Genomic DNA, 26,304 nt, shown 5'->3' with positions numbered 1-26,304 from the left:
TGCATGAAAGAAAAGGACTGACCGTCACTAGGATCCAGGATCTCGACTGTTGCTGTGGCAGGGAACTCCATCACCCCCATCACCGGCTCTGACAGCAGTATCTGGAAGGTCTCTGCCTGCTCGTACTTTCCATCAGTCAGTATCCGAACCCGCCACGTAGCTGTGGTCTGTCCCGGGTTGAACTGCACCTGCCTCTGGGACTTGCCCCTGAAATCTTCCTCCTTCTTCGCACTTCCATCCTGCGTGCCAATGCCTGAGAGACACAAGTTAAGGGATGGAAAAGGGAAAGAAGAGGCCAGATTAACAAATATGACAGACAGGAAGAAGTAGAGACAAAAAAAAAAGGAAAGCGACCATTAAAGGGTGACAGGCGGAAGAGAAACAGATGAAAAACAGATGAGATACTCACACCCTTTAATGTTGTTCAGAGAGTGGTGAGAAAAAGAGCGTTGCGTCTATTTTTCTTCACTGATCACTTACAGAGCCTCAGGAATGTGTGAAATGAATTTGTGACTGGAGCGTTTAAATAAGCATATTCCACCTTACTGAGATGGATTAGCTACCACAATTGTTTCCCAAGGGTTAGGTATGCATGCGAGTGTGTGAGTGTGTCTCCTTTTCTCTTCAAATGTCTCTTTTTTCACTTATAATGGGGCCTTCATATGAATCCACTTACAACAATTCATCTAACATTCATGCTCATCAGTACACCTTCTTCAAAGTAGCAGAGCTTACTGGTACCACTGGGTTTCACATCAAACGCACATCAAGCAAACCCGGGTGGCATAAGCCATACAATAATGTATTACATTTGCAAATGTGCTGTTCATATTCCTTTGTCTACATTCGCAGTGCCTCGTGAGAACAAGGTGAGCAGAGCCATGGCAGGCTGATGCATGTGCCTGTAAATAAAAAAGGATTTGTTTTCCTTTTTCAGCAGCAGAGAGAAAAAAGAAGGTGACAAACACATGCAGATGAGACTGGATACATTAGATCATACACACAGTGAGATCTGAGCGCTGAGTATTGTATGCAAAATTTGAGCTGAAAATAATCATACACACAGGAATACACACTTTAACACAGTCACACTCGGTTCATGTTGCTGTCCCTGTGAGGACCGTAAGCGATTATATTCATTCACAAACCCCAAACATGAGCGTGGAAATGGGACTGAAAGCTTCATGATTGTTATGAATGGTTTTTGGTGCATTTCTGGGTTCATTTTGCCAGGAGCAAAGTGAATTCAGTTGGGTGCAGAGTTAAACCAAAACATCATAAAATACTTCTCTCTGGGCTCACTGTTTTGGACCAATTTCAAGTGTAGAGAAAACATATTTTCCACAGATGATCACCACATAATAAAATGCTGCACTCTCTTACATTTGACCTGATCTGCAGCCAGCAGCACATTACATGTAACGCCCTCGTTCTCTCCATTTTTGGCAAAGTATTGTTATCTCCCAACTTTTCTTGTTTTTTTTCTCAACAGGAATAGCTTATGATTATTGCTCACCGCCGCTGCACTAATACAACACACAAAAACCTACTTCTCAAGGGACTGTTGAAAGTCTTTCTGGGAAATCTAAGACGCGACTAATGGAAGTTCAGTCAGGACAGCTCATGGTTCATTGGTTCACTTGCTGAGTGGACCTGTCAGCTTAACCTGGGTCAAGTTTTCTGAGATACATCAAAAAACTATGAATTTACAACACTTTATCATGAAAAAGCTGCATTCTTAAATAAGTATTTCACCGATAAAAAGAAGGCCCTCAAGAGAAAACTGAGCAAAAAGGACACTTTTGCTCAAGAGGCAGAAAATCTACAACTACCAGAATGCAAAGTGCCTTATTCGACACGCCCGCTAGTATGTGACTTTTTATGGATTGGTCCGTGTGGAACTATGGCGAATGGCTAGATCTTGGTATACAGTTAAACTGTAAGCTAAAACATGTTTCTGGAAACATCTGAGGCAAGAAATATGCATCTCAGTAACAGAATCTTGGTTTATATTTGATCAGCGCAGCTTAGTTTTACCCTTTGATCTCTTCTGTTTTTACTGTGCATCAAGCAGTGTTGCGCCCACTTCCTGTTCACAAAGTTTTGCCATCACAGCTAAATTGGGTGTTAAAATACGTTTCTGAAAACATTTTACGCGAGAAATAGGAAGTGCATTAACGTAATCTGGAGTTAGTTTTATCATTTGTTTGGATTTGGGGTTGGAGTTTGGGAGACCGAGAGAGGGGTAGATGTGTCTCTTGATCTGCTGTGTACTCTTTAAGGTTGGGCAGCAGCAGCGGGGTTGTCGGGCAATACAACAATAGTACTACCTGTAGTTTGAGCAACAGCCCCAAGAGCCAGTGAAAGTCCTCCAAATTACATTATAATTTGGAGAAGGGGAAAGGAGGGATATCTGGGCATTGGTAGAATGGAGGAAAGTTTACCATTGTTCATCTACACAAACTACCCACTTGGAAAAGTATCCCTCTAAGCAATACTGACTATAGTATGGGGCATCTGAGAGTTCAGTACAAATTCCACCTGTACTGTATATGACTAAGCTTGCACTCAAATCCTGTTTCTCACCTGAAACTGAAGCAACTCTGCTCCCACACCCGGACACTGTATATGTTAGCTGCCTTTAAAAGAAAGCTGGCAGCATAAGTAAAGATCGAAACCACCCGAGCCAAAGTGTGTTTGTGTCTTTGCCATCAGTAAAGAGATAGAGGACCATAAAAACATGGACTAACAGATTGAGGAATAGCTTCTTCCCTGGAGCTGTGGCCTCCTTCACCCACGCCTCCACAACACATGCACACACTAACCTATAGCTGCTGAGCATATGCACTTTTTATTGTGCAATAACTAACAATACACTATAAACCTGCAACTGCCGTTTTATTTATTGGTATTTAAGGCTCACTTCATATGAATACGTATGTTGTGTGTAACTTGTCACTGTTTTATATCAGCTATAATTAAGGTTGTACCTTGCTCTCATCTTGTCTAAATGTTTTAAAAGTAATTTTAATGTAATGTTCTTATTTCGTTTGTGTGTAGTTGTCAGCCTCAGAGTCACCAAACATAATTTTGTTGTACATCTACAATGACAATAAAGTGTCTGTTGTCTTATGTAAAGATAAAGTTTTGCCACACATCCAATTTCTGGTTCAAAAAATTCATCCTCTGGGAGGCATAAATGTGAGTAGTAAATTCCATGGCAGCCTGCCATCAGATTTTGACATTTCTCTTGCAGAAATTTAAATTTTCAGCTTGCTTGTGCTGAATGAGAAAAGGTCACAGGAGTCAGCAAAATAAAAAAGACCGGGACTATCAACAGCAAATTTCATGGCAATTTGTGGAGAAACAGTTTAGATATTTTTTTTTGTGGATAAGTTTTGCTCAGACAGACAAACTAATCAAGAAACTTTGCCATCTTTTGACTGTGCTAGCACCAGAAAAAAAAACAACAACCTGGAGGGGTCTGGTAGGGTAGTATCACACTATTTCACTATGATTTTGTCCAAAATCTGTCTTTCATGTCCACCCATCTGTCTATTTTATTTCTATTGCATGTAGTGCACATTACGCGCCAGGTGAGCCTTTATCAGTGGAACAGGCAACTTAACTGAAAAGGATGGCAACTGCACATTTGGGGGGCGATAACATGTCAAGACTAGTAAACAGCTGGCCAGCAGCAGCAGAGAGTGACCACAGGGAAAAACAGCACATTTTCACATCTAACTTGCAGAATTAAGGGTTTATTATGAACAAAACCAGAGTAGCGCTGCACACAAATAGCATCACATACTGTATTCCCCAGGGAAATTTCAGTAAGGTATAAAAAAAATAGATAACGTCAAAGCCTAGGGTCTAGATTGTTATATACACACCTATATGTAAAAAGAGTATAAATTAGTCTTAACAGTGAAAACTAGGCAATTCGACTCGAAAAGTGTCCTCTTAGCAGATCTTATCTTTCTCATCTTTCTATTCTGATGATCAGTTCATCTAATTCAAATACCAGACGAAAACCTGCCTAGAAGAGAGAGAGAGAGAGAGAGCGTTGATCTTAAAAGGGTGGAGCCTCATTGAGCCACTGTTGCTGGACTCCCCGGAGGGAAGAGACACGTGTTGCCTGGGGTCGTGCTGGGGTTCCTTCTCAGCAGGTGGAAATATACCCACCCGAGGGCTTTTGATCTCTACGGTGCTGTTCCTCAGAGCTACAGTCCCTTGTGTTTGTGTCTCCATAACACATACACAAACTCACACACAAACACAGAGTTGCTAAAAAACACACACACAAATCCTGTTTACAGCTGCAAACTTTCCTTTCTTTTTTCTGTAGTGTGAAGTTTTTTTCACTGTTGAAAAAAAAACAACAACAAGCTGCATGTAAATTAAACAATTCATCATGAAATGTATGATTGCAGGTACCTGCGTGCTCATTATACCATAAAGGTCATTTTACATCAAGGCAGATGAGGAGGAGATCTGCCGACAAGAGGTTCGGGGTGGGGGGGGCACTTTTTATTCTCTCCTTGTGAAATGAAATTGTCACTCCATCCACCCTGCTTGGACACATTAATGAGGCTGGGATACAGTACACCCCACAGGAAATGATTAACCTGGGAAATGTACACCTTGTTAACAATCCTTCATTTATCTCTCGGAGCAAGGACGGACCAGAAAAGGACATCGCAGAAAGGGGAGAAAAACTGTCTTCAAGGAGTAAGCTTTGACTTATGCGAGGAATAAAAAAAAAGAAAAAAAGAAAAAAAGAATGAGAATTCAATTCCACCTCGTTTCCCCACGGGGTTCCTCGTATTACTCATACAGCTAGGAAGACAGGAAGAAGAGAGGAAAGGACAGAAAAGGAAAGAAAGGATGTGGCCAGGATGAGGACTTTGAGAGATGAGGGAACAGAGCAAGATGTGACAAAACAAAGATGGAGAAGAACCAGAAGAGATACAATGCAATGTAACAACCACATACAGAAGGCATGTAAGGAAAGGAAAATAGAAGCAAAAATAGACAGCGAATGAGTGCAGGAGTGAGACAGAGAGGAGAGAAGAGATATAAGACGAATGACAAAGGGCGAGTGGGTGGAGGAAGAATATAAGACAGCCTATGGCATAGACCCAGGGCTATAAGGCAGCAAGGGAGGAGGAAGAAGAGACATGGCGTCTTTGATGAGGAAAAGCAGGTTAGGAGCAAAAGGACCAAACGCTCTCCACAACGAGATGAGGTGAGGAAAGATTAAGGATGAAAAGAAACCAAGGTTAAGTGGGTGGACAAGTCGGTGGGACAGTGTCACAAGAGACAGGAAAAAAGCAGCAGAACTCAATTAGAAGAAGACGCAGCAGGTTAGGGAGAGGGCAAACACCCATGGAGAATTAAGCCGATATCTTAGTCGTTTTTTCTTAAGAAGTGAGAAAGTGAGGTATAACAGCGGTAGAAGAAATCCAATCTGATCCCTATGCTCGTGTCCAGCCCTGTTCTGCCTGAGCTTTGCTTCACAGGGGGCATCTTTGAACCTTGATCTTATCTCTGCTTTCCTCCTTCACTGATCCTCTCCACCTGTACGTCCTGTTGTGATGGAGCATGTGTAACAGCTCGCCTCCACCGTTGCCTGGCACCACAGTGGCTTTCATCAGCTAAACCCCTTGCAACTGCAGAAAGCTTCTGACAACATTGTGGAGTGTATTTCACCCTGCTTTTTCATCCCTGACACTCTCACTGTCTAATCTAATGTAACTTGTCCATCTACCTGCTCGTACAGTGTCTATGTTTGCCAGGAAATCCTGTGTGGCTTTCTATTTTCCTTTCCTTTTCTTGTTTTCCTTTCATATGTACATGATTTTTTTCCCATCATCAATTATCTTTGCATTTACAGCTCTGTTTTACTTGTGATCTTTGATCTATGTTACAACCCCCTCATATCCTCCATTGGCACACCTTACACACACACGCACATACATACATACACATACACACAAAACGAAAAACATGATGTTTTTAGGCCTAATTGCTTTGGTTTAACTTAAACTCTGAAGTAAAAGTGCTGACTTTGAGTTTGAGGGTGTTCATAACCATATCAGCTAGACAGACTCGTAGTCCTCTTTAGAGTTAAAAACAGTAAAGTAGATCAAATCAATTAGTTAACCCACAGAAAATTAAATGGCAAAAATTCCAATAATTGGTTAAATGTTAAAAGCAAAAATGCCAAACATTTGTTGGTTCTTGCTTCTTAAATGTGAGAATTCACAGATTTTCTCAGCTTTATCTAATTATAAATTGAATATCTTTGGATTTTGGTGGAACAATACAAGTGACTGGATTATGTCACCTTAGGCTTTGAAAAATTGTGACGGCATTTTTTGCCATCTTCTGACATTTTATCGACCAATAATCCAACAATGTGACAGTACCCTAAACATACTAACAAGGCAGCCAAGGAGGCTGTATGGTAAAACTGCCTTTTAAGTGGCCAAATCAGTCACCTGATCTTAATCCAACTGATTATGCATTTCACTGCTAAAAACCAGACTAAAGAGATAAAACCCCCGAAACAAGAAAGAAGCGAAACTGGCTTCAGTTTAGTGCCTGCTGATAATTTGTGTGTTGTAGATTTCAGAAAGGATTTCCAACCAAATATTGTATATGATGCTTCAAAATGTTCTGTCCCCACAAACTGGTGGGTAAACAGGGTTGGAGCTCCTTTGCTGTTTATCTGATGTGGATGAGAGTTCTGATTGGTCCCAAAAAATCAGGCCCAACCCTACATTAACCTACATAATTTTTGTCCATGCCCGAACCATGGCAGAGGTTTTGGACCTAGGCCAGACTAAAAACATGGATTTACACAGTAAAAAAAAACAAAAAAACAACAATATTCCAACATTTATTACAAGCTAAAGTCAATTAAAATCTTTTCAGTGTTGTAAAAGACATTTGTGGCACAATCTTGCAAGCCTAATCCAAGCCAAGACCCTTTGGGTCAACTCGGACCTTACCGGGTTTGGGCAACCTAATGTGGGTGTTTATAAAGCCTTCATAAGGCTGGAAGTTCACAGTTTGACTTCATAGTTATTGTTTCATTTCAAATCCAATTTGCTGAAAAATGTGTCTCAGTTGTAATACTCTTAACTGCACTGTATCATCATCATTGTTTTTTTCTTCATTTGCTCTTCCTTGCTCATTGACTTTGTCCTATGTTTTTGAAAGTTATTGAGCCAATTTGCTCAAGGTTCAAAGTTTTGAATAATTTTAAAAGGTGCCTGTAAGCAGCACAAGAAAAGTGATGTCGCTCTCATTTTCAAAGGGTAGCAAGTGTTTATCTGTCAATTATTTTTTACAATTTAACTGAAAGCTTTTAAGTTGCCTTTGTTGCTTTGATTTTGTTCTTATAAGTTACCACTCTGTCTCAAAATGTGTTTCTGCTGTTTTTGTCCATTCCATCTGAATCTAAATTACAAAGACAATGCTACAAGAGAGTCACACAACTTGAAAGCCAGCAGTACGTGTCACCTTTAATAGCTATCCGACAATCAATGATATCAAGGCGAAATGAGACAGCTTCTGAACAGGCCAGTCAAGCGCATCCTTCACGCACACTGCAAAACGATGAACCATGACAAGGACAAAACTAAAAAATCATTAAGACTCGAGCCAAACTCATGAAAGTTAAGTAAGAGGAACACAATTGGAGTCTCAACAACACATACTCTAAATGAGATATTTGCTAAACAGCGACATATACTGCCTTATAAGGAGTTCAATTAACGCTCAATATCAGTCAACAGCGGCATTTCTGTGAGTGTATTGATTTTGACTGCATTGTATGGTGTTCTTGCTATTCTGTCCACCTTGGGTATGTCCCCACTCTGTTATTGGTTCATTCACTCCATTCTTCTGTTCACCAGTCCAGTAAATTGAAATCTATGAAAGTTATTAGACTTCGATCACTTTTTGTTTTTCATTCTGTGTTGCCCTAAACTCGACTGTATTTCATCATCAGTGCCTGAACACATCAACACCGGGCATAAAGACACAAAAACAGAAAAACATACACAACATGCAAGCATACATACAGATTTTATTTAAACTACTGTTGTCAGGGTAACTTTGGTTTGGTGCTGTGGTGGATGATACACTATTTTTTACGGTTACAAGTAAACGTTCCTACTCTTTAATCTCCCTTCAGACCATGCACTTATGCATAAAAATGCCACAGCTCAACATGTAGCTGCGGCTAGGTAGGAGGACTTCGTCACACTTTTACACCGATGCATTTCAGCACAACGTCTACATAGCATGTTAGCCGTTCAATGAAAAGAAGGTCTTAAAAGTGAATGTGTTGTGTGTGTGGTCGGAGATAACCAGGTGCTCACACACCGACTGCGCAAAGAGATGAGAGTCAGAATGCAAGCTTTCATGTGTGCCCAAGAGATACACTCAAAACCTTCCAGGGAGGAATCACATATACACACATCTACACACACACACACACACACCAGCGCACAGGTAGATAAGTCTTAAAGCTTACATAAACTGCTACACTGTGATTCTAGCACCTGACCCAACGATTAAAAGGGATCAGAATGATGATGAGAGGTGTGAGAGAGTTAAAGCTGCTTACAGCTGCTGCTTCTTCCAGAGCGAACGAGCTGCTTGACAAAGTCAGGGCTAAGAGGAGTGTTCAGGGACAACATCATCATCAGCCTTTTAACCTTCAAATCCAAGCAAGCACTCAGACATAAGCACAAAAACGTGCCGGGCTGTTGTTTCCAACAGAAAAAAAACCACCTCCATCTGCTGGTCAAAAAGCTTATTAAAAACTCTGGCATTGATGTTTGTGTAACTGGCTGGATTTGGGATTTGAGCAGCACAGAGCCAGCAGTGGGTTCGCTGCCCACTTTTGAACAGTGAAGACTGCTGCAGCCAGCACGATGGGATTTTATTTTTAAGTTTGCTGATGATTCACAAATATTATCAGCCTTCTGACAAATTTGTAAAATGTCTCATTTAAGAGTTGTGATGACTAACTATCTTTGATGGATGGTAAGCTAATTTTTAAGAGTAAAAAAGGTCCAATTTGGAACGAACTGTAATGACAGCTTGTTTTCTTCTCAGAAAACTGACACATTTTTCAAAAGCAAGACTGCGATAAGCGTGCTTTAAATGGTCAACGATACACTTAAGTATTTGTATTTGGCCTGATCTTAAAGGAACACTTTTTTTTTATTTGCATATCAATGCTCACTAATACTTGCATGCTTCAATGCTGAAAAAAGAATCAAGAAAGTGAGAAAAATAAGGAGGCTGCCTTTAACAACAGTAAAACTATATCAAAAACATTGATTTACAAACTCTTGCATTCAATCCAAGTCTCATTAATACAGTCGTATGCTTAGTACCTCCCAAACACATGCATTTCCTCTCAAACCTCAAAACCTTAGGTTACTTTTAAAAACATTTTCACATACAAGTAGTGTCCCTGGCAATAACTTTCATTCCATAAACAGAGTTTAAATGTATGTGCATTCCCAGGCACACTAACTACTAACTACATGCATGAGACCGTTCACACAGAAGCTTTCTAAAAAGGTTAATTTTGGCAAAAGATGTGTTTGAGGTGCATACAACTGGATAAATGAGACTTCGATTTTACTGCATGAGTTGTGTGAGAGTTTGTAAACCGATGTTTTGATATACTTTTGCTGTTGTTAAACTTCACCCCCTGTGATTTCAGTTCGTCAAGATTTTTTTTTTCTGTTTTGGGATTTCTTCACCTTGGAGGCGTTTTCTTCATGAATTCAGTGTAACACAGGGTGAGTAACTGATATACAAGTGATCATTTTGTGGGTGAAGTATTCCTTTAATCATCTCAATCTCTCCCCCACTCTTCCTTTTACACTGCAGTTTGGGGCTCTGATGCATCAAACCCACCTACATAAAACAGCTTGACAAAGATCGACTGACGCATCGGCATGCTTCGCCTCCTGTCTATTGTCATAATTTGTGCTCCACTCTGTAAAACGCAGCTGTGAAGACCTCAACCAACAACCAACTGGTGAGCATGAGAAAATGAATTGAAAGTGATCAATTTTTCTACTCCAAATAACACACGAAAACTAGCCAACCGTAAACGGGCACTTTGGGAGCCAACTGTGCCAGTCAAACTGTAAGGCAGCAGTTACCATACGCCACTGAACAGCTGAGTGTCAGCTTGGTGCGTCAGAGCCATTAGGAACCTCAAAGTCAATCAGATAGAAAGAGATTAACATTGATTCGTATTTACAGCTTTGCTTTTTCGTAGAGACAAGGAGATAATGGGGTAACAATTCTGCTGATTGTGACGACAATGATGTCAGTGATGTTATTTCATCAATGACTTGATGTAACCTCAGTAAGCTTGTCTCTATTAATGCAGTCAGAGTTTTCTTTGTGGATTTTGTTGTATCCACCTGCTAAATGCATTTTTATTGCATTTTGACAAGTGCTCCTTTTGATGCCAATTTCATGCCCCCACTGTGACAAACACTTGACCAACTGGGGCAGATAAAGCTGAATTTTGAAGATCAAGGAAAATTGTATGTTGCTTCACAGCCAGTCAGGTAGCAAAATGACTTTTCCTGACAATGTTTTCCTGTATGGGCTGGTAAAAAAAAAAAAAATAGAGCCACTTCCAGGGCACCACATTGACCTCACAGCCATCTCATCTAGCTTCCTCTAACTCATGACAAAAAATATTTTTGCAAACTCCAAAATGGCTCAAGGCCAAACAAAATTACTTTGGCTTACAGGATAAATCTGGTTACAGTGTGTGTTGAAAGGAACTGTTGCGATTGCTTTTTTGTTTTTCTTCATCTTTCGGAGATCTTTTGGAGCAGCACTCTATGTGAATGATAGGTACATAAAGCTCTGCAGTGAAGAAAATGACAAAATTGGGTATACTAGCTACCCTCATACAAGCAAAAAAGCAGACAAATAGGGTGTGAGTTGTGCGTTATTTCCTGGATTCTATAGCACTTTAAAGTTATTTTCTGCACGCTTTTTCTCTTCTGCTTGTAAGACATAGAAACAGAAATGTAGAGCCAGAAACCTTACATGAACAAATATATAAAGTAATGAAGGTTTAAATTAATATTACAGAAAAAGAGACTGTAACAGTTTGTCAGTTTGACGGACAGAAACAACATTTAGAGGCTAAAGCCAATCAAGCAGATCTGTAAAGCTGTACTCAAGCATAGTGTTGCTATGAGCTAAATGCTAAACAACAGCATGCTAATAAGATTGAAATGAAAATTATTTTTTTTTAGCATGTTGGCATGTTATCATGGTTGCAATGAAAATACTACTATGCTATGCTGATGATGCTTAGCAGTTTTCCGTTTACCATGTTCACCATTTTTGTATAGCGTGCTAGCATGCTAACATTCATAAATTAGCACAAATGACAAAGTACAGCCGAAGCCGGTGGTAATGTCATCAGTTCAGTAATTTGTATCTTGTCAAAATTTAAAATAAAATAGAAATATTATGATAAAGGCACTAGATGAAAACCCAGGTCATCACTTAATTAATTACTATTCATCTTGAGGGGGATATGAATAAACCAAATGACTTGGCAATCTATCCAGTAGGTTGTTGAGACGCCTCACTCTGGCACTACAGTTGACATCTGGGGATCGCCAAAGTATTTAGTATTTAGTATTTATATCTTCTGTAGACAAGGAGTGTCTATACCAAATGTTGTGGCAGTCATTCACATTTGTTGATATTTCAGTTTGGACCAAAATGGTGAACTAATTCAGACCTACATTTTCATCACAAGGGTCAACCTGCTAGCATGGCCGAAAACACAAGTTATGTCCTCTTGACTAAGAAGGGAAGAGAGACTGAAAGACAAACAGACTAACCAATGAAAGATGTCTCCCCCAGGTATCCTCTCCGCCTGAGCACCACCTCCAAGAACTTGTCCTCCTCATCCACCACGTAGTACTCTTTCTCCAGAGAGATCCAGGCCCAGTCCAGACGAAACTGCTGTCCTTTAAGCTTGTTCCCACCTGGACAAAGAGAAAAGAGAACATATTTTGTTACTCCTGATTGTGAACATTTTTTTTTTTGTGTTTTACTTTATAAAAGTCCTCATACTTAGCCGGCTGGCCAAATATGTTGATTCACCTTTTTGTCTTATTTTTACCATAGCTGTTATTGAATGCACTCTATTGTATGTAACCTTGATATCATCTTCTTTACTTTTCTTTACTAGAAGCCTACTAGGGACAGGAGTTGGAAACTAGCAATAGCTACAATCTCTATATGTGAGGCATCAGTTACTACAGCTTGTTTCTAGCAGGTGGAAGTTGTACTATGTTTATTTGCATTGTCCCTATCAAATAAACTATATTTAAAAAATGTTCATTAGAAAACATCTCATCGCCCCCTGATGCCTGGCTCAAGTATAGGTGAAATTGAGTTGCCCTTTTGGGATAAATAAAGTTGTTTGAAGTTGAAGTTGAAGTTGAAGATCATAAACCTTACCCCCTCCATGTTAGTAAATGGGACATAAGCCAAACTAAAATCTTGAAGTACGTGCCTAAATTTTTCCCAAAGATGGTTTTGTTCATTTTAGAAAGCTATATATGTTCAAGTCTTGGTTTTTCTTCCAAGATTTTTTCAAGTTTGGTTTTAATTTATAATTTAATACTATACAAAGGGGGGATTTGATACCTTAATAACAGTTGTGTTTGCTTGCCTTCAGTAACGCTAATCACAACTGGTCAGGCGTGTGTATGTGCGAGACCTTGACCACCATGGAAGACACTCCTGCAAAGACTCTGGCTCCAAATGATGTCACCAGCAGGATTTTGGCTTCATTTCTGCGCTATTTTGGCTGTCTTCGCTGATTCCGGCTTCCTGACCCATGGTGGCCAAATGTCATTGTAGTGGAAGTGTAACACCCACCCTCTGGTTCACCTCCACGTTAACAAAGTAAGTTCTGTTAGCACTGTTGCCATTATTACCAGCTGTTAGCCGCCGGCTCAGCCACTTCCATGTTGAGAGCCATGAGAATGCAATCCTGGCTAAAACTTTTACTCATATATATGCTCTGAATGTCACATACTACATTGGATTTATATAGCACCTTTCTTGAACTGAAGGTCACTTTACAAAAAAAAAAAAAAAAGGGGTGGAGATGGGGGCTAGAAAAGGCAGAGGAGAAGAGATGGGTTTTGAGGCAGGACTGAAAGACAGTGCAAGTGTGAACATATTGTCACTGTGGAAATACTGTATGCTGGGGTGCATCTGTGCGGATTTAAAAACTAAATGCTGAGTTCAATATTCTGTAAAAACTGGAAAGGAAAGTATGGGGGGGGGGGGGGGGGTTCTGTGACCCAAGGGGGCAATTACTGTAAAACTGTAATGAAGAAGAAGTGTTTTAATTATGCTCAATGCGCAGTCCAAACGTTCACAACACATCTGCTGCTGAATATTTACAGATTCATAAAAAATGAAATTACACAATTTTACACCATTTAAACAGTCAATCTTGTAATGTCCTCTTCAGTTAAATACAGAATTTGTTGAACAGTGTTATCCTCTCGCTTGTGCACGTCACCCTGAAGATTTGATGCATGCCAGCCAATCAGTGTTGTTGAGGAATGGTTTGCACAGTAAATGGTCATATTAGTGCTAGGCTAATAGAACTACTCAATAGCTGTCACTTCAGCAAGCAGACAGGAAGGATGCTGCTTTGTGTGGCTAATTTACCCACCGCCAGGGGAAAATGGATTGAGTTCTGCGATAATGAAAAGAAATAATGAGATAGCATTGTAAAACTTGAATAAAAGAGGTGGAGGTGGGATTTTTTTTCTTCTTTTGTGTGGTGTTAAACAATGACTAAGTAAGCAGGGCATTCCTGTAAGTGCTAAACTAAATGAGTGTGTGTGTGTGCTTTACTGGCAGAGGGAAATGCAGAGGTGGAGGAGTGTTTGTTCAAACGTAATGTGTAGGCTGTCGGAAAGGAAATCTCATTTGGCTCTATTGAGGACAATTTCAAAGGTGTTTGTTCTTTCAAGTAATATATGCCTCTTAAATGCTGGAGCTGTAAGGCTGTTAAAAGCACACGCAGTGGAGCGCTTCACCTCCATCATCGTAGAGGTCATAAAGAAAGCAGAGCAGCATAGCTGCTCAAACCTCCCGGTGTAAAAAAGGTGGTGCGACTCTGTTACTAATCCTGCACTCTGACATGCTGATAACAAATAAAATAAGAGCAGATCTCAAATCCAATCGATAAAATATTATAAATAGCACTATAAAACATGGAGATGATACCAACCACAACAAAGTGCACATACAGGTTCAGCTCTCTGTTGGAATATATCTCTAACATGGTATCCCGACATGGTGCTAAAACGCAGCAGAGGTGAAAAGTTCAGCACTCTCTTGCTTGGCAGACATTGCAACAACATGCTGAGGTGAGGAGACAGCTAATATAATCAGAGCTTGTGTATCGTCCAAAAAGCCTGTGGGCCAAGTTCAGGCTTCACTTAGCGGTCGCAAATACAAAATCGCACACACGCCCACGCAAACACACACAACTTTTCAATCCCGACTTCACTGCAACCTTCACTTTCATCCCCGCTCCCTGATAGTAAATGCAGCATAAGCTGCCTAAGATCTTAGTGTGTCTGTGTTTGTGTTTGTGTGTGTGCACCAGTACTTCTAAGTGACCTCCCACTGAAGGTGAAGAGCTGTGTGCAGCCAATAGGGATCTGAGTCAGAGGGCTTCAGATTGTCTCATTCCTCCAGCCTTTTGGAAGGGATAAAAGACCTCTCACATGTGCTGACCGTACAAAAAAGCAGCTTTGAAATCATCCTCAATAGAGCTAAATTCACTTTACACCCGATTTCAAAGGCTTTCCTAACAAAAAACTCACCATGAGGGTTGTTTTGAACCAATTAAGGATCATAGTTTCTGCACAGAAAATTTCAAGGATCAGGGCACTCTGAGAAATCTGCAGAGAAAAACTTTGATGCTTCAGTTTTGATGCTGGCTTGTGATGTAGGATCTACTTTACAGAATATCGCTGTCAGCGAAAGAGACCATTTTAGAATCACAAAGGGCTTGTAATCATATATGTTCAGTACAGTAAGTGAAAAGACGGGTGCTGCATGTCAACCAAATCATTATATCTCGTTTGGGTCTTCAACTTAATTTCAGCAAAATATCTCTGAATAATCAACTACGCTATGTGCCCAACCCCAAATAGTGCTGTACTAACAAGCTGGTGAACAAATCTGAACAAGGAAAAAGCTAAACATCCAAATATATCTGTCAGAAGTAAGTGGAGTAAAGTGCATCTGTGGCCAGATTCATGACTCTAAAATGAATCCTATAAAGCTGCGTGCCTGCTGGTTTAGGGAATGGTAATTGTTAGCCATAACATTTTAACATTTACTTAATCTCATTTTTGGCGCTTTTATTTGTTTGTGTTTAGAAAAAAAAAGTTTAATATAACTTTCAAAATTTCCTCCTGGGTGGCCTTGACAGGGACACTTTGGTGTACAATTAAAAACTTAATGCTGCAATGCAAATACAGATCAAATAGGGGGGTTAATACATGCTTAACGTTATATATGAATATGAACACGGAAGCAGCCTTCTGTCCATACTTTGTGTTCATTTTCAAGTGAGATACGACCGTAGGAGACGATGAGGACATTTTTAAAAAACAGCAAAATGTAAAGAGTCGATAATTTAGTCAAAAGAATTCTCCATCCACACGTTTTGGTGTATTTAATAGCCTCCCAAACAACCACTATCTACAACACCTCTACCTCTACTCGCCTCTGTTACAAGGTAAATTATTACAACCTCCTCCACTGTCGCCTCGTTTGGTGTTGTTCAAAACATTTGACTCTCCCCTCTATTGCCATCTATTGGCTATATCTATGCCAACATAAAGGACACATGGAAGTATGAGGGCAGTGGTGTTTACAGCATTTGAAACTGACAAATCTATTTTTGTAGAAAAAGGAAGTATAAATGAGCCTTAGGATGCACTGTAGGCCGCTTTAAAAAAATAAACCAGAGGAAATGCTGCCTCTTTTTACTATTAAATAACACATATTTTCATATAAAGAGAATCAGTAAAGCTGCTCTCCCAGAGTAACCCCCACATTTCTTTTCTCCTCGTCCTTCTCTTTACAAAGATACTATGTATATCATTGACCTCAGGAAGAAACCTTTCACGAAGGTACAATCATTCATTTGAAAGCACATTAAAGTAAGTACTGACCTACTTGTGGAGACTATGTAGAAGTCCAGAGATGATAGTGTTAAAGTGGAATTGGAAGTCAGTTTTTTGGAAGTCAGAATCAAATTCTTAATCTGATTCTGACTTGATTCAAAGCCATATGAAAATAATCTCTATAAACAGCATAACAGCATTTGCATATGTATGCAGAATCAGTAGCCTTGGCAACTGGGCAAGATTTAGGTATCAGGAGTGTTCATTTCTGCTTACAATCTGAGTATTACAAGTATTACAAGTATTGACAAATCACATTTGAGCAGGTCTTGATTGCCTGCAGGTTTGTGTGGAGAGCGAGAGGCCGAAATGAAATCTCTGAACCCATCAGCTATCATCTGGCGATGGTCTTGCTTTATATTAACCTTTACTATTATTTGCATTCATATGCAGATATCTGTTCAACAGAGATTAGCCAAAATGTTGTCTGGACCTTTCTCAAGTTGCTAATCAAACTGTAAACAATGATCGCCACACAAAAGAGGAAGTCTTGGCCTTGATATCGCTGGCTACAACAGAACAGAATTATTGGCTGTTGCCCTCAGAGGCTTTATCATCATCAGACCAATAGCCTATGGGTTGTGAGATTGTATGATTTGAGACCATAAGACCTGCCATGCATGTTCTGCTTGACACACTTGAGGGAAAACAGAAAAGTCAGAGTTTAGAGAAAAAAGAATAACAGGGTAAGACAGCCAGAAATATCCCTGAACAGTGTCTATATACTGATGTTTCATGGATTTAAATGAAAAAAACAAAACAAAAACTTTTACAGGACATGACATTACTTTGCTCCTTTTAACGTGTAATTTCATAAAGTACAAAAGCCTAGCAAGCACCACTTCAAGCTTTTCTTAGAACATAGCGATAACTACTGTTATTACACCATCCTGTCAAATCACCTTTACAACCAATGCACTGCCATTAGTAGCTCTGCTATTTTGTACTGTATATCACTAAGTGAAGAATGTCAATGTCAGCTAATTCCTGCCATAATGCTGTATGTTACATGCGGCACAGCGACATAATTATTTTCCATCTTGGCATGACAAGGACATCAGACCGAAATTTTCAAGCAACAAATAGATCTGACAGTCTGTAAATGGCCACCACCGGGCATAACAAATGTGGATAGAGCACTTATTCTGCAACGTGACAGCAAATGGGGTTTCAAAATTGCAACATTAAATCTTAAGACTCGATGCTTTTCAAACACGTTTCCAACACAGACGCATGCTTGACCAATAAACGTAACTTCCATTTATGTGCAGCCTTCACACTTAAAGGTGGAAGTATCATTCACAGGTTTTGGGGATGTATGAGGCAAGTATTGTGTGTTTGTGTGTGTGTGTGTGTGTGTTTAGTAGTGAAGTAGGGAGGGAGGGTACCTATCCTGTATGAGGTCACCTCTCTTTGTGCTGGACCGTAGTGCTTTTGATAAAACAGAGACAGTCAACGCTGTTAAAATGGTATTTAAATTTTTTTAAATTTTTTTAAAGCATCTTTTTTTACTGTCTTTATATTTTTGAATCAAAACAACCGTGAGATTAAGCTCTTAGCTCCAGTCTTAAAAAAATCAGAGCTGTCTTGACTTTGAGTTTCAACTGTCTGTGTATGTGTACGTGTCTGAGACTTCACACCCCAAATCAAAGGAAACGTTTCACAGCGAGGCGATGCCGTCTGCTGCTCAGTACATTTATTCTGCTGCTGGCGGTGTGGCCCTTCCCTCACTGTTACGTCTCCATCTGTCTTCTGTACTCCTTTGTATACGAGTCCCCAACTCCCAGTGCAACTGGCAACCAACAAACCCGATGATCTCTCTCTCACCATGGAAAACTTTCGAGAAACATTGGACTGGGAAGCAATCGCCAAATCTGCTATTTATTCAGTTGGCAACAAGTTCCTTTTTACAAAGCATGTGAAGCGCTGTGACACTCTTTCCTGCTAAAATAGACTAGCAGCAGTATTCTTGTAGTAATAGGAGCCCACGCACCATCCATCTGACAGGAGTACCTCTCTACATAAATTGTGATGGGTGAGAAAATACAAATACCTCACTCCCCCTCAGGATGCTTCAATACCTTTTAGTTTATCCTGACAGATGTGTGGCAGTCACTGTATAAACGATGGGAGGCTTGGTGTGTGTGTGCAACTGGTGGCAAAGAGGATCAGAAAAGTTTGTGATGGTTTCTGCACTCAGCTGTGTCTTTCTTCTACAAGGAGAGTGTGTGTGCGTGTGTGGCCATGCATATATCAGACTGAAATAAGGCCATTTTACAGGTCTTTAAGCAGCAATCCAGTGTGTGTGTGTGTGTGTGTGTGTGTGTGTGTATCCCACTACATTTACACTTGGCCTAAGGCAATCAGCGTGATAGTGGAAACCTCCTGAGGTGTGGTGAGATATCAGTAGGCTGACCAGGAATTTGTGGCCCTGGGCAAACAGAAGTATTTAAAATGCTGCTCAACTCTAGGGCAATTTGAAGCCAATGTGTGTGAGCTCTCTTTGTTGTTAATTTACCAGGATCAAGTGCATTTTGACTGTTGGGTTTTTCATGTGTTTAGGTGATTATTTCCACTAGCCACTGCTTTTGATCAGTCGCTTCACAGGCCATCAAACCAAACTGAACAGAAGGACCAATCTGGTGTAGAGCATTTTACAGTGATTGTGTGCCTTTGGGCAACAAAGGAAGTAAAAGGCGCATGTATTGCCCTCTCAACCACCTCAAGAGATAAAAAGTTGCGTGCAACAGAATAATGTTTCCTCCCTAAATTCAATAGCCATGAGGCAAGACTGTGCTGCAGAAACACCTTAAGCGACCTCGCACATGAAACCATGAGAAACTGACATCTGGGGCTGAGAATCCTCCCTCCTTTGAAGTTCGTGTGATACATTTAATAACCGTGAGGTTTTTCACTGATGTCTACAAAGACAGCCGTATACGACTCTGGGCGTAGCTTAAAGGGAGAAGGCTCTGGGACAAAGAAATGGTGGCTTCCTCGAGGCGGGTGTCTGCAGTTGTGCACGCGTGTGCATACACCCGCCCTCGTGCTTGTCGAGTGTCAGATGAATGAGAACACCTAAAAGCACTTGTTCTGCAGGATTTTCTTCTTGTGCTCATCACAGAGACATAACTTCAGCACGCCTATCGCTCTAGCTACAGCATAAGTCTCCCCCTGCCACCAATATAATATTTAACAGAGAGATGAGTTTAATGTATCTCAGAATGGTTTCTGGTACTCCTGAGAGCAAACTGTGTTTAAGCACAGAGTTGATAAACTAGCTACTGAAAGCTCTACTTTCCCTCCTCTGCTCTCATTTCCCTCCATTACACCCTCCGAATCCTTAAAGCAAAACTTTATTTTGCCAGAAAATGTTCCTTTTTACATCTGTGGCTTTCTGAATGTTTACTTTCAGATATATGGTTTTTATTAGAGGTTTCAAAATACAAAAAAAATAATGGAGAGCTCACAACAGCTCCCCAGTGCTGTTTATTTTTATATTGCAATGTGAAAAGGAAAATGCATCTCTTTACTTTGTTATGGTCATGTGATTTAAATATAAATTAAAGATCCATTTAGAGCCATTAAGAGCCATTAAATACAAAAGAAAGACAGCAAGGATGACTTACAAAGGTTGTAAAATGGAATGAGATTTTATGTGAGCTAGAACTTTTCTACAGTTTGTAGAGAAAATCAAGTGCCATATAAGGAGGAGGAAAGACAGGGTAAAAATTTGATTTAAAAAAAATGCTTAAAAAAGAGCAAATTGTGTGAGGAAAAAAGGTGACAGAAAAACTTAAGTACAAAAAAACAACTAACAGATAATTAGGCAAGAAATGTAAATCAGAACCTTTCAGTACCGAAATGAATCAAAAAGATCCAGTTTTTTGTTGATTCTGAAGATTGCAGGGTGTTTGGTCACACTCGTGTGTTTACATGTCGAGCGCTGGCTGTCAAGCACAGAGGAGACACAGAATCAAACATGATTAACATGATGAAAAATCTCTTCAACAAGTCTCACACTCTCATCCCGGCACTCTAATGAGATGCGGATCATCGCGAGCGACATTCACAACTGCAGAATGTGCTGTAATCCTACAACAGAGAGATCCATCAGCACCGGCGCTGACAGACAAACACGGCAGGCGGTAGCAGACAGCAGGAAAAGACAGCGAGGGTGTGACAGTAAAAACCGAATCCTGATGCCTGAGACAGAGTCGGCACAATAAACCGCAGCACACTTTGAGATTAAACTCAGCGAGACAGGAGGGCAAAATATTAAGACTGTACCTTGGGAGAAAAAGAGGACATTGATAGGCGGCGAGACAGACAAAAATAACACTAAAGAATGAAATATATAATGAACATGGGTGCTGAGCGGTGTGAAAGAATGGAAAATGAATAAAACACATCCAACATGATCTAAGAGTGACAGTGTGAGAAGGGAGAGATGAAGAGGATAAAGATAGGAGAGTTTGGCCCCTTGGAGAAGTGAGTGACAGTAAATTCCTGAATGCAGACAGATAAAGAGAATCCTCTCCTAAAGCCAGGGGACGTGTGAGCGTGTGTGTGCGTGTGTGTGTGTATCTGTGCTGCATGCTGATGTATTACCTTGTAATTCTGCCCTGATTTGTAAACTTTGCTGGACATGTTGACAACAACAAAAGAAGGTCAAGGGATTAACCTCCATCCGTGGCTGTGGTGACAGTCAGTTTAAGCTTGTAATTGTTTGTTTTTAGGTTCTTCTAAAGCAGGTGATATGTATTAAAGGAGGATTGGAAAAAGTTATAGTACAATGAGTTTGGCAAACGAATTAAAGGCAGCTTTCTCAAGAAATTCCAGGAAATCCAGCAATCTAAAACCGGATTATCCCATCTACATTCACTGGACGACTTCAAACTTCTAAGCCAAGACATAATCAAACTCTGCGAGTCTTTCTGCTGTTGAGTTAAAGAGTTTCAAAGATATTATAGAAGCTGTTTTAAAATTGACTCATTTATTTCTTTTTCAGCGACTGATTCCTTTCATCTGTTAGAAAAGAAAGTCTGCGTGCTCATAAATAATTTGCTGCGCTTATCATTCAACAGAGAAGAGGGCAACACGAGGAGGTCATTTCATCTGAAGTGTTGGCAATGCTTTTATAGGGGGCTTTTATAGGGGGGGGGGGGGGGGGGGGGGGAGAGACCTATCTACGCACAGTCCACATCCTGCACAAACAAAACTGACAATAAAGAACTAGTGTCCTTGCAGAGTAGTCTGCGGTGATAATTAGTCTTCTAAAACTAACAAGGGAAGAGTTACACGCAAAATATTTTGTTATACAATCAAGAGATATTTGTGAAGACAAAAAAATGTTATGTGATGTGTATGTGTGTGCAGTGAAACATGGATAAAATGAGGATATTGTAGAAGCTGCGGGGGGTTTTTTAAAGGGGAAATAATGTAACTCTAGATAAAGGAGTGGTATGTCGGGGTTGCTCATGTGCAAGAAGGGGTGAAGATGGGATGAAAGGATTCTATTGTAACAATCAACCTCGTTTGCAGTGGGAGGAGGAACATAGAGAACAAATGGCGGGATGAGCAGAGAGGTTGAGATGAAACCTGCTGGTCTAATTCAGCAAGATCTTTCTGTGTATGAATATATATATATAACATCTCTTGCATTGTAACTGCATTTAAATTATTACAAATTTCTATGATTGTTTTTTTTAAGCGGCAGGGTTAGTGCCAGTGTCTAAAACATGGAAATTCACCCATATTAAAAAACAACATGTTTTTCCCACCTACCCCCAGTGGTATCTAACCATGCAGAGAGCTTTGGTTTAAGACATCTCTGATATCTCACAGCATGGACAAATAAAACTAAAACTATGTGCACTATTATAGTTCAGTGAGAAAATGTGTGTTTTTTTATTTCAATGAACTGAGCTTTTATAGCGGAAATAGACAAGTTTTGTTCTTTGTACCATTTTGAAGTAAATGTTAACTGCACAATGTAACAGCTATGGAATAATGACACAGATATACAGATATGAGACCAAATGCACAAATTATGGGAAAATATGAATATTATTCTGTATGCCTTCAAACGTGACAAATAAAGTGATCTCATTTTATCTTTATGAATAGTAAACTAGTTTTCCAAGTTTTAGCCATACAAGTAGCCGCTTCTCTTTTTTATCTAACCAACATAAAGCAGGACTTTTGTTCTGTATCCCTATAAAGTTGCACACATCATGTAATGTATGTCCAAGCAGTCACAGGCTGAGAAACTACAGAGCTTGTCTGAGAGCTTATCCTGCAAAACCACACCCATGCAGGTGATAAACCAGTGTTTTTAGATATCCCAGCTAGTGTTGTAGGAAGCCATCCCCAATAGCGAAGAGTATTCAGTGTAAGTTCTTTGCAGTTACTATCCCACATAGTGTAAATGGATGGTGGAACAACTGAAGTAACTGTGGAAAAGAAAATGTGTTGTGTTGTAGGTAGTTGCTCGGCTCTGACGAAAACGGAAAACGGTGGTCTTTCAACAGCGTTGCCAACAATAAAACCACTGGGAAACTCTTGCCAAGGTTAATAGAATGAAAACAATGAGTCAATCTACTGAAAAAGATTGACAACTATTGTGATAACTGATGGATTAGTAGTTAACATTCTCCAACTTCTGACTGAAGATTTGTTTTTCCTGGTTTTGTTTGTTGATAGGATAGTAAACAGACCATGTGTAAGTTTTTGACAAAATAAGAAAACATTTTTGACAAAATGATTCGTCAATTAATCGAGAAACTAACTGGCAGAATCATCATAGTTGCAGACCTACTTTGTGTTGTGAGTATTTTGTTTTCATCATCCTTGAATTAGCCTCATCATTATAATTTGTGTTGTTTTTTTTCCCACTGCTCCATTATAACTGCCATATGAACATCCCACGGCCAAAGAGAAGCCTGGGAAACCGTGTTGCAACCCATTACAGTTAACTACAGTGATCCCAGCGGGTCCTAACCTGTGAAAGAAGGTGCTTCCTGCTACTCTTCCCCTGTAGATGAGCCTGTAATAGGGCCACGTAATTACCAGTGGCTGCCTCGGAGCTCTGCCCAGCTCAGACGCCCAGGGCTCTCATTACCCACAATGCTGCCTGGGCTCTTAAATATCAAACACCTCTTTGTGCTGGAGGCCAGACCGCCCCTTAGCCTACAGCTACCCCTCTGCACTATGCTGTGCATGCATGTGTGGGATTAGTTGCGTGAGTGCATAGCTGCTCACATCTGTTTTGAAGACATTTTCATAAAATATATATACTGTACATGCTTGCATTAATGTCATGTTACACATAATGCTGACTTCCTGTAAAACAGAGGCTTGTAGACATGGAGGAGTTGATTTGGGGGATTTTTGGGGAGGAAGCTGATGACAAGGATGTTTTGCACTTTGTTCTACCTGCTGCGATTCACTGTAGACCTCCCTTTTAACAATGTTTTTTTTTTCCTTTGTAAACTCTATATCCGGAACCAGTAACACCAATTCTCCCGAGAGGGAAGTAAGCCCAAGTGGATCCAGTGGATTGATAATATAAACTCATGTACTTCAATTACAGATTTCCTTTTAAAAGCTGTGGGCTTTTTTATTAGAACCAGACTGTTGCCGAGAGCAGAGAGAGAACTTTACATGAGCATGGACAATCAATTAGTCAATGTTTCTCCTTTCATGTGCATAAAAGAGCTGTTATTCTTCCACACATTAGCATTGTCCTCTCAGTGCATAAGCACCACTGTATGAAAATTGAGTCTAGGACTAATTTGCAAAACCATTAGTTCATGTTTTCAGACAAAAAGTGTGCAACATATTTATTCTTGTGCTATGTGGAGAGCAGATTATTTTTTTCTGCTGTTGGTGGTTAAGACATATGGTAGTTTTAAACTTGAAGTGAGAATTATCTTTACCAGAGGACTCTTATACCCCATTAAAATTGAAGAATGCACCCAGCACTGCCAATGTAAGTTATCCATGATCTCAACATTATGTTTTAAATCGACACTTTATGATACAGTCCTGTGATTTACTGAGGCATTGAGAATCTAACTCAGTATCTGATTGTGAATCTGAGAATTTCCCTGCAAAGTCCATTAAATTCAAACACCTCAATGATGGGAGGCTTACATCTCTACATCACTTGTTCTGAGAGTGTTCACTCTTTAACCATCATATTGGATCATACAGGAGAAAAATGAACATGATGAGAGAACTAAGTTGTTCCAAAAGCATTCTGTATCTTAATGCATGAACATTTAACCAAAAAAGTAGGTTGTGTGTGTGTGTAAATTAGATATTTTCACACACAAACAAAAGTATGCACGTATTTGCACACGCACATTAAGGTTTTGGTGGAGTTGAAAAAGTTTAATTAACTATTTATTTGGTTCAAAAATAAGAAAGTAAAAGAGAGCATAGGTCAGTAAGAACTGAACCCACAACTCCCCATTATCTGACTGCTTTATATCGTGTGTTCTGGGAGTTGTGGCTCTGTGGTCATGATATTTAAACTTAAACCACAATGTGAAGGTCCTATTAAAGCATTCATTGTGTGTACCTTATTTTTTTAATATGAAATCTATACATTAAGTGTATTAGTTTTCATGTGATTCCACGTGGTTGTTTATTTAAAACTGCATTGCTTTTCAAACATTTCGATAAATATATATGATCATTATTGGTTATGGTGGCCCAAAAGGACAAAACACATAGAAAAAACAAAAAGGAAACGTGCTTCTAACATGACTAAGACAACCAGCCTTTTGTGTATGTTTGGTTATTTGCTCCATGTCAATTTTGTTTGTGCTTCAATTCTTATGTTTTTAGCCTGATTAATTTGGAGTGCATTTTCCTTAATGTTTATGCTTTTCCTCTTGTATATGTTTTGTTGGTAGGGGCCCACTGATATACCAGATCTCAGAGAAATGCAGCCACCAAGCTCCTTCATTGACAGAATTGTCCTACATGAGATTGCCAATCACTGATTGCTTCATTAACTGCTGCCTCAGTAAATGGACTCTAATTTCATGCGCATTGCAAGCCAACATATAGAGCGAAATGTACGTAACTTTAAGTGGCCATTTCATGTGCATAAATCAGGAAGTAAATGACAGTCATAATGCATCTAAAATCAGTCATAATGCGGTGGATTTTACACATTAAATGAAAGCGTGTTGGTAATTTCTTCAAACGGAAAGTGGTCTTTGCTCTGTGCGAGGGTTGTCCTAACCCTCTGAAGGCAAATAATGAAACTGCACACCATATGCTCATTGCCGGGTTCATACTTTTTATTTTTTCAGTTTCTACTAGAACATGTTTACTTGCTTTAATGGTCAAAAAGCACTTTATATTTCTCATAATGTCTATGCTGAAAGACCCTTAATGACCCTCTGTCTGAAAAGGCTCTGTTTTAGCTCCTGTCTAGTTTAGCCCTCTTTCCAAAACACCCCCTCTGAATCTTGCCGTTTCTGTGTGTCTGTGTGTGTCGTCCTACCCTACTGTGTTGCAGTTGACTAGTACTGCATGCAGTTATTGGCTAGTACTCGTCACATTAATGTGTTACAAGCCAATCACAGCACAGTAGGGGTTTTTTTAAGATGAAAATAATAATGCCAGCATTTATACCCTGTCATTGCAGCCAGGGAACGATTGTAACAGAGTATAGCAGCACTAATAAAATATTCTAAACCAAAGTCTTCAAAACCAGACATGATACTACAGGAATTTGATCAAATATCAGGGAGACATTAACAACATCAGCAACCAAGACTGTATGTTTCCCTAACTTTAGCCTTAAGCTACATGTGGCAGTGTAGTTGCATCTGGGTAATGACTGTGTACAGCTGCACTTTCTGCTGTAAAAATAACCAACAAAAGCTGCATCATACATGTTCTGGCAGAAACACAACAGCATAATTCTTCTTTCCCTATTGCTCCCTGGACCAACTGAGAA

At 39.8% G+C, this 26,304-nt stretch overlaps 1 protein-coding gene across 1 annotated transcript in view; it reads right to left on the bottom strand.

Moving 5' to 3' along the window:
• frem2a (FRAS1 related extracellular matrix 2a) overlaps nt 1–26,304 on the bottom strand; it is a 65,875-nt gene that overhangs the window by 29,844 nt on the left and 9,727 nt on the right. The window contains exons 3-4 of the mRNA XM_042499407.1: nt 11,925–12,071; nt 23–253 (exon numbers count right to left, since the gene is read on the bottom strand). Of these exons, the coding sequence (XP_042355341.1) occupies nt 23–253; nt 11,925–12,071 (378 nt within the window). The remainder of the gene's footprint in view (nt 1–22; nt 254–11,924; nt 12,072–26,304) is intronic.

This window comes from Plectropomus leopardus, chromosome 13 (genome assembly GCF_008729295.1).
Source record: "Plectropomus leopardus isolate mb chromosome 13, YSFRI_Pleo_2.0, whole genome shotgun sequence".
In the NCBI taxonomy this organism is placed as follows: Eukaryota; Metazoa; Chordata; class Actinopteri; order Perciformes; family Serranidae; genus Plectropomus; species Plectropomus leopardus.
The sequence above is the reverse complement of the archived record's forward strand: the minus strand, read 5'-3'. Positions and strand labels throughout refer to the sequence as shown.